The sequence below is a fragment of the Bubalus bubalis genome, chromosome 3 (assembly GCF_019923935.1).
Source record: "Bubalus bubalis isolate 160015118507 breed Murrah chromosome 3, NDDB_SH_1, whole genome shotgun sequence".
NCBI classification, from domain to species: Eukaryota; Metazoa; Chordata; class Mammalia; order Artiodactyla; family Bovidae; genus Bubalus; species Bubalus bubalis.
The window spans coordinates 31,028,612-31,048,096 of record NC_059159.1 but is presented as its reverse complement, the minus strand read 5'-3'; the positions used below and the strand labels follow the sequence as shown (position 1 = coordinate 31,048,096).

Genomic DNA, 19,485 nt, shown 5'->3' with positions numbered 1-19,485 from the left:
GACAGACGTGCCGTGTGTTTTTCTCCAATAAAAATGGTTAGCGTTAGTTGCTCAGTTGTGTCTGACTCTTTGCGACCCCATGGACTATAGCCCACCAGGCTCCTTTATCCATGAAATTATCCAGGCAAGACTATTGGAGTGGGTAGCCATTCCCTTCTCCAGGGGATCTTCCCAATCCAGGGATCAAACCCAGGTCTCCTGCACTGCAGGCAGATTCTTTACTGTCAGAGCCACCAGGGAAGCTCAAAAATGATGGTTGCAGAATGTTTATTGCCTGTGGAATCTGATACCAGCTATGTTGAAGAAATTCAGGGAACTCACTTGGCTAGTTAAAGATAAATATGATGTCCGGGGCTGGGCTATCTGCTCCTTGTCTCTTCAGGGCGTGAGGAGAAAATTCAAGTATGTCACTGGAGACAGTTACTCATAACCTACTTCCCGCATGGCAGTTTATTTCCCCGCAGTGTTCTGAGCAAGAACTAGAGTTCTGGGGAAGCCAAGCGGCAGGGTGGGCTTCCCAGGTGGCGTTAGTGGTAAAGAACCCGCCTGCCAATGCAGGAGAGAAAAGAGACGCAGGTTCCCTCCCTGGGTCGGGAAGGTCCCCTGGAGGAGGAAATGGCAACTCACTCCAGTATTCTTGCCTGGGAAATCCCATGGACAGAGGAGCCTGGCGGGCTACAAGTCCATGGAGTTGCAAAGAGTCGGACACGACTAGTGACTAAACAACAGCAACAAGGGGCAGGGCACGGAGGTGACAAGGAAGTCCATCTAAGAGGTCAGAGGCCTCCAGTGTGCCCTGTGGGTTCTTGTCCTGGGAGTTCTAGAACTTGTTGTACTTTTTCTTTAAGTCACAGTGAAAAAAGGGCAGTGAACCCACAATTGGCTAAGCTACCCAACTCTTGGTAGAATAGAAGCTTAGATTAGGAGATAAGTGGTTATGAAAAAAACAGAGGAATCAAATACACCAAAGAAAATAACATTTCTTGCTCACCTGTCTCTGTGGCTTGAGAATCACACCTGCTATACTTTCTGCCCAGCTGTGTACCGTTACTTACTTTTGAGACAGAGATTTCTAACGCCATGAAACATTATGTTTTAAATCAGCTTGTTATTGTTATTTAGTCTTGCAGTCATGTCTGACTCTTATGGCCCTGTGGACTGTAACCCACCAGGTTCCTCTGTCCATGGGATTTCCTAGGCAAGAATATTGGAGTGGGTTGCCATTTCCTTCTCCAGGGAATCTTCCTGACTCAGGGATCCAACCTGCATCTCCTGCGCTGGTAGGTGGATTCTTTACCACTGAGCCACCTGGGAAGTCCTTTAAGTCAGCAGTAAGTGCATATTTCTATATTTCTTAACTTGGCAAATGAAGTGGTTTATTAAAAAAGAGAGGTGGAGGTTTTGGCTTGTCTTTTTTTTTTTTTAATGGCAGAATTCTCAGCAACAACCTTGAAGAAGTTCTTAAGCAAATTCAAGCTTTTCTGACACTCAGTAATGGATATATTCTGAAGTCATACATTTTGGACAAAGTTTTCTAACAATATAAATATTTCATAATTTCTTGATAAAATAATAATCAGTATTAAATACTATTTTTCTGTGAATTTTTAAAACACCTTAAGGTACCTAAGTTCAGTGTGTTCATCTTCTTGTTTTTACGGAACAAATTAGTTTCAGTTCAAATGAAATAGGACAAAATTAAAATAACATAGGACATTTGACCCGTTTTAAAAGCAACAGCCCAGTAAATAAATGCAGGTGTGGTAAATAAAGGTGTCTAGCTACCTTCTCTATAAAGCAATGGTTGGAAGCAATGAATCAAAAAATTTGTTTAATACAGTAGTTTTCCTATTTGGCTCTTTTTCTAAACTTTCTTCAGCTCCATCATTTGCACCAAATTTGCCCTGGCTATAATTTGAAGGGGACAGTCATGGAAAAGTCCTGAGAAGTGTTGTCAAGTTTATTTCCTAATTGAGACACATTTTTTTTTTCCTAGTATGGATTTTCTCCTTCTGTTTTCTGTGTTTAAAAACCTCTGGGGACATCCCTGGTGGTCCAGTGGCTAAGACTCTGTTCTCCCAGTGCAGGGGGCCCGGGTTCAATTCCTGGTCAGGGAATCAGAGCCCACATGTGCCAACTAAAAGATACTACATGCCACAACTAAGACCCAGTGCAGCCAAATAAATACATAAATAAATAAAAGTAAATACTTCTCAAAAAGCCTCTGGTATGCAAAAACACCTTTCTGATTTACAAGTAAAAAACAAGAAAAAATACACATCATTTAAATTTCTCTTTCACAAAGATGTACATCTTGTAGGTGCACAGATTCAAACATATACCCTGGAATCTAAAGTACCCAACCCCAATAATAGCATAATCTGTTTTAAATCAGAAATGTTCTGTTTTTGCTTTCTTAGTTCTCCCACCCTGCGCTCAGGAATATGAGTAACGACCTCAACAAATGGGCAATGGTTATTTATCAGCCTGTTTGAAAATTCTGATGTTATGGAGGACTTTCTCTGCTTTAGGTTTTCTCTTTCTCTACTCTACATAGAGGAATAGAAATGGTAATAAAATGATAACTGAGGACCTGCTAGACACAGAGAACGGTGCTTGGTATTTTAACTGGACCACAAGTTTAATGTATTTAGTTGCTCTGTAAGTTGCGTACTGTTCCCATTTCACAGATGAAGATCAGAAAGGTTAAGTGGCCTAAGACCGAGCAGGCAGGAAACTGTCATGGTCAAGTCCTTCAGGTCAGGTGTGTCCAGCTCCCTCATCTTTCGCTTTATTCTCTCTCACCTCACAATTCACAGTTATGTAGCTTCTAACTTGAATTCCATAGCTTCAGGCATTGTGGTATCTAGTAGTTGAGATGGGAGAGTGGTGGGATTAGAAAGAGAATAAGACTGTCTGTGTGTTGATGGTTGCTGAATAGTTACACCTGCCCCTGTTTGGGTAGAGTCAGATTGCTCTGCTTTTCATACATTTGAAAATTTTCATAATAAACTGAGGTGTATGGGAATGTTCATGTTCTATAAAGACATTCAGTGGATATAAACGGCTCATCCCTAACTGGGACATTACAAAGGGTCCCCTCACCCCAACACCCCAGCTGGCCACACACACATACACACACAGAGTCACATAGTTAGAAACTTCTTCTAGCAAGAGCAGTGCTTCCCCTTGTTGCTCAGTGGTAAAGAATCTGCCTATCAACGCAGGTGATGTGGGTTCGACCCCTGGGTCGGGAAGATCCCCTGGAGGAGGAAATGGCAACCCACTCCAGTATTCTTGCCTGGAAAATTCCATGCACAGAGGACCTTGGCGGGCTTCAGTCCATGGGGTCGCAAGAGTCGGACATGACTGAGCAACCAAACAACAACGAAAGCAAGAGCAGGACAGATGTGAATAAGTCTTCAAGGTACAAAGCAGGAGTCTGGAGACCTTCGTGTCTCCAACACGTATCACATAAGCACAGCGCTCAGCCCCACTCAGCATCTCAGCTCCTCTCCGTTTGCTCAAGCCCAGCCAAACCCAAACAGGGATCACCAGTGGGGAGAACTGCAAATGTTTGCAAACTGTGAGCAAATTAGGAGAAAGCCCTCGATTTAGCTGTGAATGATGGTGCCCAGATATAAATAAACATTGTTCCCAGCGCAGATTCTGTCAACACCTCAGCGCCCTGGATGGACTCCTTAAAAGAGAGAGTGTTCCTCAGCCCTGCTGAGCTCCAAAAACCACCTGAGGGGGCACACGCTGTACTTGGCTGAGCTTGTCTGCAGACTTCAGCCCTTGGAATAAAAACCTACCACAAAGTATGTGGCCAGCTCTGAAATATGTGTGTGTTTTCAGGCAGCCATGAGGGCAGAACAGGCATTCATTTTTGATCCACACGTCAGAGTCTGGCAGTGGCCACTCTGGGAGTCTCTATTTTATTTTTTTTCCCCTCCACCTTCTTCATTTTTTCAGTGATACATACTTAATGGACATGAATTTGAGCAAACTCTGGGAGATAGTGAAGGACAGGGAGCCTGTCGTGCTGCAGTCCACGGGGCCTCTAAGAGTCGGACACATGACTGAGCAACTGAGCAACAATAACAAAACAAACACTTGTATTTTTTAAATACAGAGAATTAAAAAGATTTTAGATTGCCTTAATTCTATGAGCCAGAGATGACCGCAGCTCATTTTGAACAAACGTTTCTAGAAATTTTAGGGCATATATAAACTCCCTGAAATTAAAACAGGAACATACTGTAGGTAGCTTGCTTTATTCATTCAGATATAGCCTATGAATATTTTAATGCCTATAAACAACCTTTACAACCATATTTACAATCTCTGCACATATGGACATAAAACAACTTATTCAGTCAAGACATATTGGTTATTTACCAAGAATTATTACTGAAACTTTTCAAACTTTTGCTCCTAAAACTGAGATTGGATGATGATTTTAATAAATAATTATTTCTACAAATGTATTATTATTTCCTTAGGATAAATTCCTAGAAGTAAACTACCCAGCAGGAACTTATTGAGACATTTAACAAACTGCCCTCCAGAGAGTGCAGTCATCAGCATTCATGGAGATTGATTCCAGAACCTCTGTCTTTTCTAAAGTCCATGGATGCTCAAGTCCCTTATATAAAATGGTGTAGTATTTCCATAGGACCTATGCACATCCTCCCGTACACTTTAAATCATTTCTAGATTACCTAAAATGCATAATACAAGGTAAGGGCTTTTCAGATGGCTCTGTAGCCCTCCTGCCGATGCAGGAGACGTAAAAGACCCAGGTTCAATCTCTGGGTTAGGAAGACCCTCTGGAGAAGGGCATGGCAACCCACTCCAGTATTCTTGCCTGGGAAATTCTATGGACAGAGGAGCCCGGAGGGCTACAGTCCATAGAGTCGCAGAGTCAGGCATGACTGAAGTGACTGAGCATGCATGCATGCACAATACAAGGTAAATGCTATGTAAATAGCTGCTGAAAGTGAAAGTGTAGTCACTCAGTCATGTCTGACTCTGCGACCCCATGGACTGTAGCCTGCCAGGCTCGCTTGTCCATGGGATTCTCCAGGCAAGAGTACTGGGGTGGGTTGCTATTCCCTTCTCCAGGGGCTTTTCCTGACCCAGGTATCAAACCCAGGTCTGTTGCGCTGCCATCTTTCCACATTCTTTATCATCTGAGCCACAAATGGTCGCTGGTGTGCAGCAAATTCAAATTTTGCTGTTAGAAACTTTCTGGAATTAAATATATATATATATATATATATATATATATATATATATATATTCAATTTAAAGCTTGCTGCTACTGCTGCTAAGTCACTTCAGCCGTGTCCGACTCTTTGTGACCCCATGGACTGTAGCCTACCAGGCTCCTCCGTCCATGGGATTTTCCAGGCAAGAGTACTAGAAGGGGGGGCCATAAATCTTAGTTGGATCCGAAGATGTGGAACCTGTGGATATGGAGGGCCGACCATAAATAAATTTATACTCCGCATGTCCCTACACCCTTATCACTTTCTTTAATCTCTGCCAATTCAGTAGGTAGAGACTATCAGGTTTTCTGAATTTCTACTTCTTTGATCCTAATGATACTGAAATTTTATCAAAAAAGTGTCTTTCCATTCATATAATTTTCTTATTCAGTATGTCTTCAGATTGATACCTCTGTAGTTATTGTGATATGGGAAAACATGCTTTTTAAAAAAAGTATATACTTCCCTGGTGGCTCAGTGGTAAAGAACCTGCCTGCAATGCAGGAGACCTAGGTTCGATTCCTGGGTTGGGAAGGTCCCCTGGAGAAGGGAATAGCAACCCACTCCAGTATTCTTGCCTGGAGAATTCCACAGAGGAGCCTGGCAGGCTACAGTCCAAGGGGCCACAAAGAGTCAGACACGACTGAGCGACCAACACTTATTTACTTGGCTGTCCCTAGGTCTTAGTTGTGGCACACAGGATCTTCCATCTTTATTGCGGCATGTGGACCTTTAGTTGCAGCGTGCGTATGGGATCTAGTTCCCTGATCAGGGATCTAACCCAGGCCCACCCTCCCTGCCCCCGAACCCCTCATAGCAAGTGTGGAGTCTTAGCCACTGGACCACCAGGGAAGTTTCGGGAAATCATGCTTTGATTTATCATCGTATTACTTTGTACCAGCTAGGAGGTCCATTTGCCTGCAGGTGAGGAAGGGAACACAGACAGGGTGGGAACTTCACCGTGGTGTCTGGAAGCCTCCATATCTGACTGACATTCCAGCTCACACTCAGCAAGGGTCTTGGGCAACACTCCAGGGCAGTATTTCCCGACTCAGACCCATTTCTTCAGTTTGAAGCCCGCTTCACCGCTGGCCTTCTTTCCTTAGAGCAGGAACTCATTCCAAGTGTAAATGGGACTGAACCCTTGAAGCAGCCTCTCTGTCTGTACCTGATACGCTGGCTTCCAGGTTCTGTTTGTCCTGGCTCCCGGCCCCTCTGGCTCTCCGCTTGGGGAGGGAGGTCCTGGTTGAATTTTGCTTGGCGGCTCCTCTTCTTTCTCCATACGTGAGTTTTGTCCTTTACTTGCTATGAATCGCAGATTGATGGGCTCTTTTCTCACCTGGACCTGAATTTGCAGAAATGATAGCCAAATGGGCAGACCCTCGATTTGAAAGGCAGATGTGTTCTTTTACAGAGGATTGGGGAGGGAGAAGTCATTAAATGGGCGAATGCAGATCATTATTTTAAACCAGTGATCCTTTCATGGCTGTTTTCACAAGAGCTTGAAAAAGATTGAGTGGAAATCCAGATGTCAGCCGAGGGAACCAGCTATCTCCTCCTCTCTGCTCTCTGTATGTGGAAGGGAGTAGCACTGCAAAGATTTACTTTCCCACTGCAATTTTCCTTAGGAGATGGAAATGATTATGGTCAGTTTCAAACCATATTTTCCCCCCAGTGGCAAGAATCCTGAGCGCTAGCCAGAACCCACTTTCATTTGTCCTTCTTTACGTTCGCTCCTGTGATGTCCTGGTTCTCAAACACCCGTTCGTGGGTGAGATCTTATCTTCAGAAATAAGTTCTTCACTCCTCTGGGGTAAAATATATTAAATACAAATATTTTTTCATAAAGCTAAACTATTCCATGAAGTAGCTATCAGATTATAGCCTTTTTAATATTTTTGGCATTAAAATGGTCGATCTTTTATGAGGCCATTATGTGGACACAAGATGGTACTTTGATTTGTTATAAATGCCTTTATGAAGTTAAAAGCTGGCAATCCCTATGTTGGTTTCTAAATTATTTTTGAGATTTTTTTTCCTAGTCTATATATTCCAAACCCTCTGAACCACTGGAATGTATCTTCAAATAGTTTTTCAACACGTGGAATATTTTCTGAGCCCTAGAATTTCTTGAGAATGCTCGCCTGGCCCACTAGAAGACAAATTGCTGGGTATAAGGGTTTTAGCTCATAACTTTTCCCCCCTCAAAATGCTGTGTGGAGTCACTTGGCATCTAATTGTTACAGAGGAAATGTCTGAGACTCGCCTAAAGTTTTGTGCTCTTGTAAATAAATTGTTACTGAATGGTTGCAAGAATTTTCTCCCCACTTATCACTTCTCCTCCTGCTTGAGGCAAAATGTTCCGAGGGCCTTCTCGAGGCGGGATATGTAGTGGCTGGTGGCCACGGGGCTAGATTCTAGCATCACCCAAGTTCAAATCCAGCCCTGCACCCACTGTATCCTTAGTGTTATGGGTTGAACTGCGTCTCCCAGAAAGATATGCCGAAGTCCTGTACCCCACGACCTAGGAGTGTCCCCTTCTTTGGAAATAGGATCTTTGCAAATATAATCAAATTAGGATGAGGTCATTAGGGTGGGCCCTCATCCAATTAGACTCATGTCCTTATAAGAGGGAAATGTGGACGGAGACGCACACAGAGCCAAGAATGCCTTGTGAAGACACACACGCAGGATGATCACCAGGTGAAGACAGAGGCAGGAAGGATGCTCCAGAGAGGGTTCAGACGGAGCATGGCCCTGCTGACAGCTTGATTTCAGACTTTCAGCCTCCACAGCTGGGGGATGGTACACAAGTGTATTAAGCCGCCCAGTTTGTGGTACTTTGTCACAGTAGTCCTAGTACAAACAGATTTCTCCAAGACTGTGAGCTCCAATGACTTGATCGATAAATGTGCATAATCCTGTGTTATCTGCAAGATTGTTGCAAAAAAGGTAAAATGTTATTAGATGAGACCAGGTATGTAAATTCTGGGACAAGGGGAAGAACCTAAGAGGGGTTGTCTGTGGGGTTACCATCTTCATCATCACTACAAACACCCTCACCACCACCTTCCTTGAGGGCCCTTTCTCCTGGAAGTCTTGCTTTCTTTTTCTGTACTCTTGACATTTTTATACAAAGCTTATGTGATTTTTAAAATAACAATAAAGTCATTTTGCTTAACTGTGGATGCCCAGGCCCACCCTCAAAGGTTTTTGATTCAGCAGGTCTCTGGAATGAGCTTTATTTGAAGGTGTCCAGACATGAACTGTCATTAAGTTTGGAAAGCGCAACAGAATTGATGTGGTGGAACTGGTATTGGTATTCCTGTTCTATAAACACAGAAACTGAGGTCAGAGGAAATTGAACCCAAGTCAGAAAATGCAAAATCGAATAATTTTGGGGGGCTGGACTTCAATAACTTCACTTGTTTGATGAAATGTGAAACTCGACTAGTAGGGAAAAGGCCAGATAATAAGGACTCTATAATACATAAAATATGGGAGACGGCCCAGAATTAGGATTAAGAACACATGCCTTGGAAATCAGGCAGGTTTAAATTCTAGTTGTGGTACATGCTTTCTAGCTATGTGAACTCAGAAAAATTATTTCTTTTAAAATCTTTTAAGATCTCAAGCTCATCTTCTGAAAATGAGAATGACACACATCTGGGTTCCTGTGAAAGGTAAATGTCATGTTAAGGAACTTAATACATAGTAAGTGCTAAAGAAATGGCATGCTTTTGCAAACATGCATTGATACTTACTTCAAAAAAATCAACATCTTCATCTTCTGCTATTGTTTTAAGGGTACAAATGTAGGGGAAAAGAAGGTCCATAGATGAGAACTAGTAACTAACTTTGCTGCTGCTGCTAAGTCACTTCAGTTGTGTCCGACTCTGTGCGACCCCATAGACGGCAGCCTACCAGGCTCCCATCCCTGGGATTCTCCAGGCAAAAATACTGGAGTGGGTTGCCATTTCCTTCTACAATGCATGAAAGTGAAAAGTGAAAGTGAAGTCCCTCAGTTGTGTCCGACTCTTTTCGACCCCATGGACTGCAGCCTTCCAGGCTCCTCCGTCCATGGGATTTCTCAGACAAGAGTACTGGAGTGGGGTGCCAGTGCTTTCTCCAGTAACTAACTTTAGAAAAGATGTAATTGTTTATATTTTCCTAGTAGCTTGCTTGGAGAAGGCAACGGCACCCCACTCCAGTACTCTTGCCTGGAGAAGTCCATGGACGGAGGAGCCTGGTGGGCTACAGTCCATGGGGTCTCGAAGAGTTAGATACGACTGAGCCACTTCACTTTCACTTTTCACTTTCATGCATTGGAGAAGGAAATGGCACCCCACTCCAGTGCTCTTGCCTGGAGAACCCCAGGGACGGGGGAGCCTGGTGAGCTGCCGTCTATGGGGCTGCACAGAGTCGGACACGACTGAAGCGACCTAGCAGCAGCGCAGCAGCAGTAGCTTGCTAATTAGTTTTGTTCTGAGAATCTTCATTTTCTACTGTTGTTTTAAAGGTACAAATACAGGGAGGTATCATGCCTCCATAGATGAGAACAAGTAACTAAATTTAGAAAAGATGTGATGTTTATGCTTTCCTAGTAGCTTGCTAATTCTTTTTTTTTTCTGAGAATAACCTTTCTCAGATCCTTCTTATTAATTTTAGCAAATCTCCTTGTACCTTGGGACTCTCCAGTTTAACGTCAACAGGTCACTTACCAGAACATGTAAGAACGGTTTTTAAGAGTTCCTGGTAGCTAACAGAAACCTACTTGTTTATGGATGCTCTTTATGCGTAATGATTTTCCCAACCGGTAGTGCCTAATAGGATTTGTTTCCTGCGACACTTGGAACATCTTACCATATTCACCAGGCTTCAAGACTCTGAGCAGGAGGAAACCCGGAAAGGAATGCTTTCCTGATGTGGACATTCTGACATCAGCAAAGGAACTGGGCACACATTCAACAGCCAAGAAACAAGACAGGAAGCTAGTTTGCACAAAATTGCCTCTTTTATTTGCATGTCATTTAAACCACTGTGGATTGACATTCTAGGGAAAAGAGCCACCCTACTGAGTCTGTGCTACTTTTGCGTCTCAGCCATCTGGAACAATCTGGGCTGTTTCTCCACGTTGTCTTCCTCAGCAAGCTCTGGGGCAGGACCCTCAGCTCCCAGGTCCCACCTGTGACTGTATCATCTGGGACGCAATGAGCGGGAAATCCAGGAAGCGGCTTGAGCAGAACAGTCCACTTGCAGCCAAGCTCCAGTGGTGCCCCAGCAATTTCATCCAGAACCTGCGCTCTCTTTTTTCCCACCCCACCTCCCTCAGCTGCTTGTTTCATCACTTCACAGCTTTGAGGCGAGGCGGCTCAGCCCTGCTTCCTGGGGAAGAAAGGTAGGGGAAAGGCCCAGGGCCCCGCCCTATGCACGCCTAGCTTCAGAGGTAAAGGAGATTATCCCCAGCCACTTTGCCCAAGTAGCGAGAGCTTTCTCGTTCTCTCTCTGGGACCAGAACTGGGTCACAGGGCCTCCCTGGCTGTCAGAAACTCAAGGCAAGTGTGACTGAGATTCTCTGATGGACTGGAGGGAGGCACTCGTGACTCATCTCCTGGGCTGCCTGTACTGCTTCCCCAAATATCAGAGTCTGCTGATTAAAGAGGTGGAAGGCCACAGCAGGGAACAGAGTTAACTCTAGTGCATTCCCCTGCTGCCCTTTCCTTTTCTTGCATTCCTGAACTTTTCTTTTCCACTTCTGATATCCCCAAGCTCCTGGATGGAATCAGCCCTGGGGTGGAGAGCTGGAAAAGGTCACAGCTGAGGGGTAATGTCTGACTGGAGTGACCTTGCACCAGGATCCCTACTGGTCACCTTGGAAGAATTAAGTGAAACGAGGAGCCAATCTAGGTTATTAGAACTTGGAGGAGGTGGATTTGTACACTTATAGACTTCCCAGGTGGCTCAGCAGTAGAGAACCTGCTTGCCAATGCAGGAAACAAGGGTTATCCCTAGGTAGGGAAGATGTCCTGGAGAAGGAAATGGCAACCCACTCCAGAATCCTTGCCTAGGAAATTTCATGGACACAGGAGCCTGCATGGAGTCACAACGAGTCGGACACAACTTAGCAACTAAATAACAACAACAACCTGTACACTTACAGCAGAACAGCTATTCACCTGAGAACTCACAGAGCTTCTCTGTCCTGGCTCCAAACTTACCCTGATCCTGGGCCTGCGGTGCTATCGTCGGGAGTCTGCAAACCACACTAGCAGGCTCGCCATGCCCACTGCTCTGCTCTGCCAAGAAGCGACAGTGATGGGTGAGGGTGGAGGGGAGGGGCTCCGGGGCTCCTTCCTTCCTCCCAGCTGGGGCTTCAGGGCGCCTCCCTCCACTGCTTCTTCACCCCATTAGCAGTGGCAGAGGCCGCATGCAGCTTTCCTAACACCTGAAGTTCCCGCTTGGTCGGGTGGGCACTGAGACCAGAGCACTGGTAGAACGGCAGTTCCTCCTGGTTTCTACACTGTGATAATCCGGAACTCGTCCCCGTCCCCCAGGCACAGAGGCAGGAGCGCTTCCGGAAGCTGCTACCTGGGTGACACCTTAAGAGTTCTTTTTTCTCCCTTTTTATGACCTGGGTAACAACTCTGTATGTGTTCATCTCTACGCTAAATTCTACTGGTGCAATTTTGAAGCCACTGCTTATCATCACATTGCGGCCCTGAAAACACACACACACACACACACACACACACACACACACACACACACTGCTTATTATCACACTGCAGCCCTGAAAACACACACACACAGACACACACACACCCCCACCCACCCCCAGGAGCCCTGAGGTGTGAGTAGAGCCTCCCCCGCCCTCCCAGGGAGCCCAGCTCCTGAAGGACCTGAGCATCCACCTTTTCCCGGGCCCCTTTCTAAGCAGGGGGCCTCCCTCAAGCAAGAAGCAAACAAGACCTGTCTTGTCACCACCTATTCTATTGGTGAGTTAGTATGTCTTCATTTCTCCATTTAGGAGTGGAATGGCTGAGTCATGTGACAGCCCCTTAACTTTCTGAAAACCTGCCAGACTTCAAAGACAGCTCCACCATTTTCCATTCCCATCCGTGGCATACTAGGCTTCCCGTTTCCCCACACTCTCACTTCGGTGTTATCTCTTATCTGTACTTTTGCCTGGGGCCACCTCAAGGAGCATGAAGTGATATCTAAAAGAGATTTTAAGTCATATTTCTCTTACTGTTAATGATGTACACCATCTTCTCGTGTACTTACTGGCCACTTGTATATTTTCTTTGGAAAAACTCTATTCATATCCTTTACCTATCCTTAGGCTTTGAAATCTATTTTGCTTTTAGAAAGATAGCTCTGTGTCAACTGAGTGTATCCTGCATTTTAGGTTAGGATTTTGTCTACAGAAAGCTAGGTCTTTATCTATTGCAGTAAGTTCATCAAGGCTTTGAAAGAGTTAGCATCTACTCAGATGACCCAAACGGCCACCCACAACCTTATCACTGAAGACAGAGAAACACCCTCCTAGAACCAAGTTACCTATTTCTCTCTCCTCTTTCAGAAACTGAATCTCTTTCCTTCAGTGCACTGTTACTTGCAGAAATCCAACACCAAAACCAGACGAAGGGAGAGCTGCTGACCACTGCCCTCCTAACCAGGGCACAGATGCTAACTTAGTTCTTAGCCCTGGCAGGCTTCTGGCTGGGTACCTACTGCAGAGACATCATTTAATTCTCTCAACCATCTTAAAGAATATATACTATTAGGATCTGCGTCTTGCAGCGACAAAGCCAAGGTTCACGGGATTTGGGCCATTTGTTTAACAGGTCGGAAGGCCAGAAGGTGCAGCCAAGGATACAGAGGTCACTCCAGAGCTCGAAATCTTAAATTCTGCACGCACCTTCCTCATCCCGGGTTGCTCAGACGATTCCTCGGGGTGGCTCGGGGTCCAGGAGCCCGAGTTCATCGTTTCCCGCCTTAACGGCGACCATGGTAACACTGTAACTGACGGTGCTGGAAGGTGGAGGCACCGTCCCCAGAACCATTTCCTCCTGACAGTCCAGAAGGACCAGGAGGTAACTGCAAGCGGCCCGCGAGCAGCCCCCGGCCGGCCCAGCCCAGCCTAGCACCAGGCCCCTCGGGACCCGCCAGGGATGCCGGCCTCCGGGCAGGAGGTAGGGGCTCGCCGTCGCGCGCAGTCTTTCCTCGGAAGCCTCTGCCACCCCTGGGTACCTCGCGTCTCCGCGAAAGCACCTCAGACCCCGATCCCTCTGCCCCAGGGCCACTCTGCCCTGCGGTCTCCCTAACCCCTGCTGCAGCTCTTCGCTTCCGCCTCGAGCCTGCCGGAAGTGACGAACCGAACGCGTCGCTCTTCCCATGGAGGGGCGGGGAAGGAAGATGGCGGCGCCCAGCAACCGGTGAGGAGAGAGGACACGGGGCTCCCAGGGGGCGGCTGGACTCTTGCGTGATGGCCGCATCCCCGCACACTCTCTCCTCACGCCTCCTGACAGGTACTGCACCCCACCTCGGGCACGGATTTGGGGGAATTCTCTTCTCGTTGCCACGTGCTACACCGTGGTTCCGCCTGTCTGCAACCTTGGGAGCCCTTGGCGAGGTCGGCTGGGGCATCGGTGAGGGAAGTGACCTTCGGGGATGCCTGAAGTGAAGGGGCCTCGGAGCTAGGGCCTAGTCTTGCATTGGGGTTCCGGTGGTCCGCACACCGCGTCCATCTCTTAGCCCCCGGAGGTGGGTAGGGGACGCGATGTCTGGTGCGTCTTTCAGTTTTCAGAGGCTGGAGGCTCAGGAGAGAGGAACCTGGGGGCTCCTCGAGCCTCTTGGCTTCTCAGGGCCTTAGGTTCTAGCGATGTGTAAGTTACTCGTACGTTGCACTTATAAGAACCTGTCAAGTGCTTTGCTTCCCCGCCACCCCCCCACCCCCGCAACCCGGAAGCCTTGTTCCAATATAAAGGGTCATGATGACAATAATAAAGACGGTGATCACCTCGGACTGCGGGCCATAACCATCCCCCGCCCCCCAGGTTTTTGTCTTTCTACCATTAGCGTGGTCCCTGCTATAATCCCACCAGGCAAGGACCTGTCACAATTACATGTTTAGTGTACATGTGCTTTCTTGCCCTTTGGCTGGGTCTCAGCTCGAATATTTCCTGTTAAGAGAGGCTTGAGCACACTATCTAGGTAGAACCCCTGGCCCTCTCTTATCACATCACCCTCTTTCCTTCATTATGGTTAGAACAGCCTTTGATTGCTTGCTTATAACCGATTTACTATGTGTTTCTCCCAACTGCAAGATTGAATCTTGTAAAGGCTGGGATGGTTTCTGTCTGGTTCATCTTTGTGTCCCCAGTGCCCGAAACAATACCTGGTGTGCATTGTTGGTGCTGAGTAATTGTTTATGAATGAATGAAATTTGTCCTGATGGAGACATTCAAGTGGAGGTTGGGCATTGTTTTGTCCCCAGTGGTTTAGGGTGATAACTGATGTGTGGGAAATGTGTCACTGGTTGTCCATATTCAAGATGGGCTCCCTTTGGAAATCCCAGAAACTTTTTTTATTGGCTGAGCCACTGGACTTGTGAGGTCTTAGTTGCCCAACCAGGGATCAAACTCAGGCCCATGACAGTAAGAGAATGGAGTCCTAAACACTGGACCTTCAGTGGAATTCCCATCTGGCAATATTGATCACAATTACTCTGACATTCCTTTTTCTTCTTTTCTCCTAATATTGTTATTCTGTGTGTCTATTTTGGCCATGTGATCTCAGGGCATATCAACTGTATTTTCTGGAATTGAGTTTACTCCTCTATAAACTGAGGCTGTTCAGCTAGATGATCTCAAAGGTCTCTTCTGGTTCAAAGGGCTCAAAGAGGGTGAGAAATGGGAGTGTGCAGAGATGATGAAAACAAGATTAGCAGAGATTTGAGCATTGTTGAACCTGGGGGATCAGTAATGCAGGCTCATTGGATTCTTCTGCTATTGCATATGATTGGAATTTTCCACGATGAAACATTTTATTTGAAGGGTCTGTGGTTCTTTTTTGAATTTGTTACCTTCTCCCATCCCTGACTGTGAGTGTTCAATTCTGACCTGAGACACTCGTTCTCAGCTCATCCTTTCTTAGTGCTGTAATTATCTCCTCTGTAGGGAGGTTTTTTCCAGCATACATTGCTCAGGATGGGGTGCTTTTCTGCTTTCATTTCTGTATTTTCAGCTTCCTATAGGACAGATCTACCTCACTACTCAGAATTCCCCAGTTCAGGAAGTGGGCTGCTTATGGTCCAAATGGTTTGTTGCTGGATCTGTCTTTTTGATGCTGGTATGGGAGGAATTAATAGACAGCTTGGCTTCCTGAAGCTATGAACCAAAAGATCTGCTATTAAGTGGTCTGTGCAGCCTGCTATGATACACTTGGAAGGTCTACTGTAAGTGCTTGGTATGGAAGCAGCACTGTGGGAAGCGGGCAGAAAGGTTCACTGGGACTGTGTCAGGTGTCTACATGCCCTCCTGGGTTTGGTCATGCCTGACTGTTCTTCAGAAGTTTAACAGTGTTTTATAGCCATTGAAAACTTTCAGAACCTTTCCATTTCATATCCATGTACTTCATTTTTAAAGCCCTACAATCTTGACTCAGTGTTGATGGTGAATAATGGATGTGATCATTTGTGTCCAGATTTTTAATGCATTTGTTATAAGCCATGTGTACCTTCAAACCTATATTTCTTTACACAGGGCCAAAATGTCTTTAAATTTCTGGACACTGATTGTTTTGACTAAATGAAGTGTTTTCATCATTTAAAAGTGCTGTTTCCAAGCTGGTTTTGTTTCCATAAAGTCTCATTTTTAATCCACGTAATCTTGAGAGATATTTTCCAAGATGGTTCTTTTCCTCCCAGGAACATACATTTCTCAGTGGACCAGTGGAACTCACAACTGGTTTTGAAATTAAGGTGTAGAACAATAAAACTTGGTGTCTTCTTGATATAACCTTTTAATATTGAAATCCCATTATCCCAAAGAACAATGTCAAATCAAGAAAGGAAAAATACATACCATCAAAAAAAATAGACTATCAGAGGACTAAATTCAAAGGAAATTTCAATCAGTGGACTGATTTCAACACTACCATTCCTTCCTATACACATATACAGACACCACCTATTCATGGATGTGGAAAATAAGCATGTCGTATTTACCTGAGGGCTGAGGATATGATTTCAGTGAAGAGGGGACTTGTCTCCAGTCTAAGACAATTGCCGTGGCTACCATGGGGTGGTGATAGCTCTCCTTCCCCCATCCAGGTGAGCGATGTGGGTGAGCGATGTGGGCGACCGACTCGTCAGCCCTCATCTCATTCTTACATGGAAAACAGTCTGCTAGCTGTTGTAGCAGAGGTCAGGACAGAGTCCCCGCTTTCAATGAACTAAAAAAAAAAAAATGATGCAGAAACAATCTGCATTAAGAAGTGCTACAAAAAAGAGTATGGAATGATAGACTACTTGAAAGAAACTTCGACATTTGACAGGCAGAGTGGAAACAGGACGCTGCAGGCAAGGAGATGCATAAACAAAGATGAACAAACTGAAATCGTGGGGCAGGACAGTGAGTCACACGTACATGTTTGGGCAAATGATGTGTATTCTGGGCTTCAGAAAGAAACCCTCTGGCTTTGTGGGACTGGGATTGGAGAGGAAAGGAGTTAACCAAAGTCCGGACGTGTGGTTTGCATCCCACAACTCTACGGTATCCAAGTGTGAGATGATAAGGGTCTGTATCTCTCAGCGGCAGGGAAAGAAGTGGACAGATTTGACCAGTGTTTCCGAGTTGACTGGAGCTGATGGTTATTAGGTGATGAAGGAAGAGTTCAGGGTGGTCTTGGAATCTCAAGGAGGCGATGGTTTTAACTGCAGTAGAGGACAGAGTAGAGATAAGGGTGAGACTAAAGTGTTCTGAGAGACATATTACAAGCCATCCACGTGGAGATCCTCAGCAGATGGAAACAGGCATAGCAACTCTAGAAATGGCTTGAAGATTAAAAATTATGCTAGGGTTTGAGGAACAGAGAAGTGATGGGTAAGACTTAAAAGAAGGGGGCGGCAGGGAATGTCTGTGCTGTGTTCCTGTCAGAGGCTTTCCCAGGATGGGGCTTTACACCGAAGCATTGGGTTTGTTGATATTTGAGAGAAGGTTTAGAGATGAATGACTAAAAGCCACATTTGGATATACCAAAAATAGCTTCTTCCTAACTAGCTTGATAGAGTCATACTTTAGTGAGAGCAGTTTCCTCTGTCTTTTAGTTGGCTTACCCGATATGGCCAAAATATTAATCTGAAATTTATTTTCTGGTTTACTCTTATTTCCTGGAGGAAGAAATGGCAACCTGCTCCAGTATTCTTGCCTGGAGAATCCCATGGATGGAGAAGCCTGGTGGGTTACAGTCTATGGGGTCTCAAAGAGTCGGATACGACTGAGGGACTTCACTCACTTTACAGTTATTTATTGAGAAAAATTGGGCTTCTCATTTTATCCTCTTTAGAAAGTGACCAAGCTGATTGTTTTACATTTGATTCTCTAAGAGATTGATGGTTTGGTCATTTCAACGTTTGATGTAATAAAAGCATAATTATCCTGAGGGCTTCCCTGTTGGCTCAGACAGTAAAGAATCTGCCTGCAATGCAGGAGAGCCAGGTTTAATGCCTGGGTCAGAAAGATCCCCTAGAGAAGAGAATGGCTACCCACTCCAGTATTCTTGCCTGGAGAATCCCTTGGACAGAGGAGCTTGGCAAGCTACAGTTCATGGGGTTGCAAAGAGTTGGACACAACTGAGTGACTAACACTTTCACTTTTAATGATCCTGAGATGAACAAGTTCCCTAACTCTGCTGGAGAATTATACTTGGACAGTGAGCAGGGCTGATCAATAACCATTCATTCATGAGTCTGGATCAGATCATTTCAGAGTTCTGACGCATCACACATGCACTGCCCACCATGGTGCCGGCTCTGCTTCTGGGTAGGTCTAGTCATCGCTTCGGAGAAGGCAGTGGCACCCCACTCCAGTGCTCCTGCCTGGAAAATCCCATGGACGGGGGAGCCTGGTGGGCTGCAGTCCATGGGGTTGCTAAGAGTCGGACACGACTGAGCGACTTCACTTTCACTTTTCACTTTCATGCATTGGAGAAGGAAATGGCAACCCACTCCAGTGTTCTTGCCTGGAGAATCCCAGGGACGGGGGAGACTGGTGGGCTGCCGTCTATGGGGCCCACAGAGTCGGACACGACTGAAGCGACTTAGCAGCAGCAGCAGCAGCAGTCATCGCTTGGTGAGACATAATGGCCGTTTTAATTTTTTTCCTCTTTCTTTGATAGGCTGGGGAGGAGGATGCATCTGGTATCTAGAAAGAAGAGCTATGCAGGAGTCACCTCGTAGGTTCCTGCATCTTCTCAGGAACGTCAATCAGCAGTGGGTCACATTTCAACACTTTAACTTCCTCCGGCACATGGTAGGTTCAGAAGACCATGCTCACTGGGCTCTCTGCCTGTACTTTCCCTGTACAAGGGGATTTCAGAAATTCCTATTGTCAGAAGAGCTGCAACAAGTACTCTTTGAAAAAGACTTTTATTTCCTGCCCTCTTAAGTTTTTCCACAATGTTAATCCCTTGTTTTGATTATGCTTAACTGAAACCAGAATAACTCTGGTGTCTTGAGTTTTAAAGTATGATCTCAACCTTATTGATTAAGTCTGGAGAAAGACAGAAAGCTGCTGGCGTGTTTTGAGTAGGCCACAGTTAGGAAAAGCTGAACAGTATAATTCATCTTTTTTAATTCTTTTAAGTTCTGTGAATACATCAGTAATACAGAAATTATTGCTTCAAGAGTAGGACCTCCCTGTTTTCTTATATCAGCAGTGAGATTCAAACATGCACTTCTGAACAGATTCAAACAAATTGAGTTCTTGTGATTTTCTGGGCATTTTACAGTGGGCATTCATAATATAGCTCAGTCTGTTTGTAGACCTTGGACCAGGTTGACTCCATGTTGTCATCAGCATGGTAACTTGCATTTGCCACTTTCTCAAATCATAAAGTATGGTAGAATGAACAAACCACAGCTAAAAACTCATAATTTCAGTGCAAGCATGAGAGAATAGCAAATTCATAATCTGAAGTCCTATTTGAC

The 19,485-nt window shown here is 45.4% G+C and overlaps 1 protein-coding gene and 1 long non-coding RNA gene across 2 annotated transcripts in view; one reads left to right on the top strand and one right to left on the bottom strand.

Annotated features, from left to right (window-relative positions):
* Window positions 1-10,264: 10,264 nt before the first annotated feature.
* LOC112583714 lies at window positions 10,265-13,531 on the bottom strand. The gene is made up of 2 exons (XR_003107886.3): window positions 13,195-13,531; window positions 10,265-11,569 (listed from the first exon to the last, which is right to left on the bottom strand). It is a non-coding gene; the product is annotated as an uncharacterized LOC112583714 (long non-coding RNA).
* A 115-nt stretch (window positions 13,532-13,646) lies between these two features.
* Window positions 13,647-19,485, top strand: part of LOC102397580 (protoheme IX farnesyltransferase, mitochondrial) — a 110,490-nt gene continuing 104,651 nt past the window's right edge. The window contains exons 1-2 of the mRNA XM_006068247.4: window positions 13,647-13,804; window positions 18,675-18,808. Coding sequence (XP_006068309.2) covers window positions 13,762-13,804; window positions 18,675-18,808 — 177 coding nt within the window. The 5' untranslated portion in view covers window positions 13,647-13,761. The remainder of the gene's footprint in view (window positions 13,805-18,674; window positions 18,809-19,485) is intronic.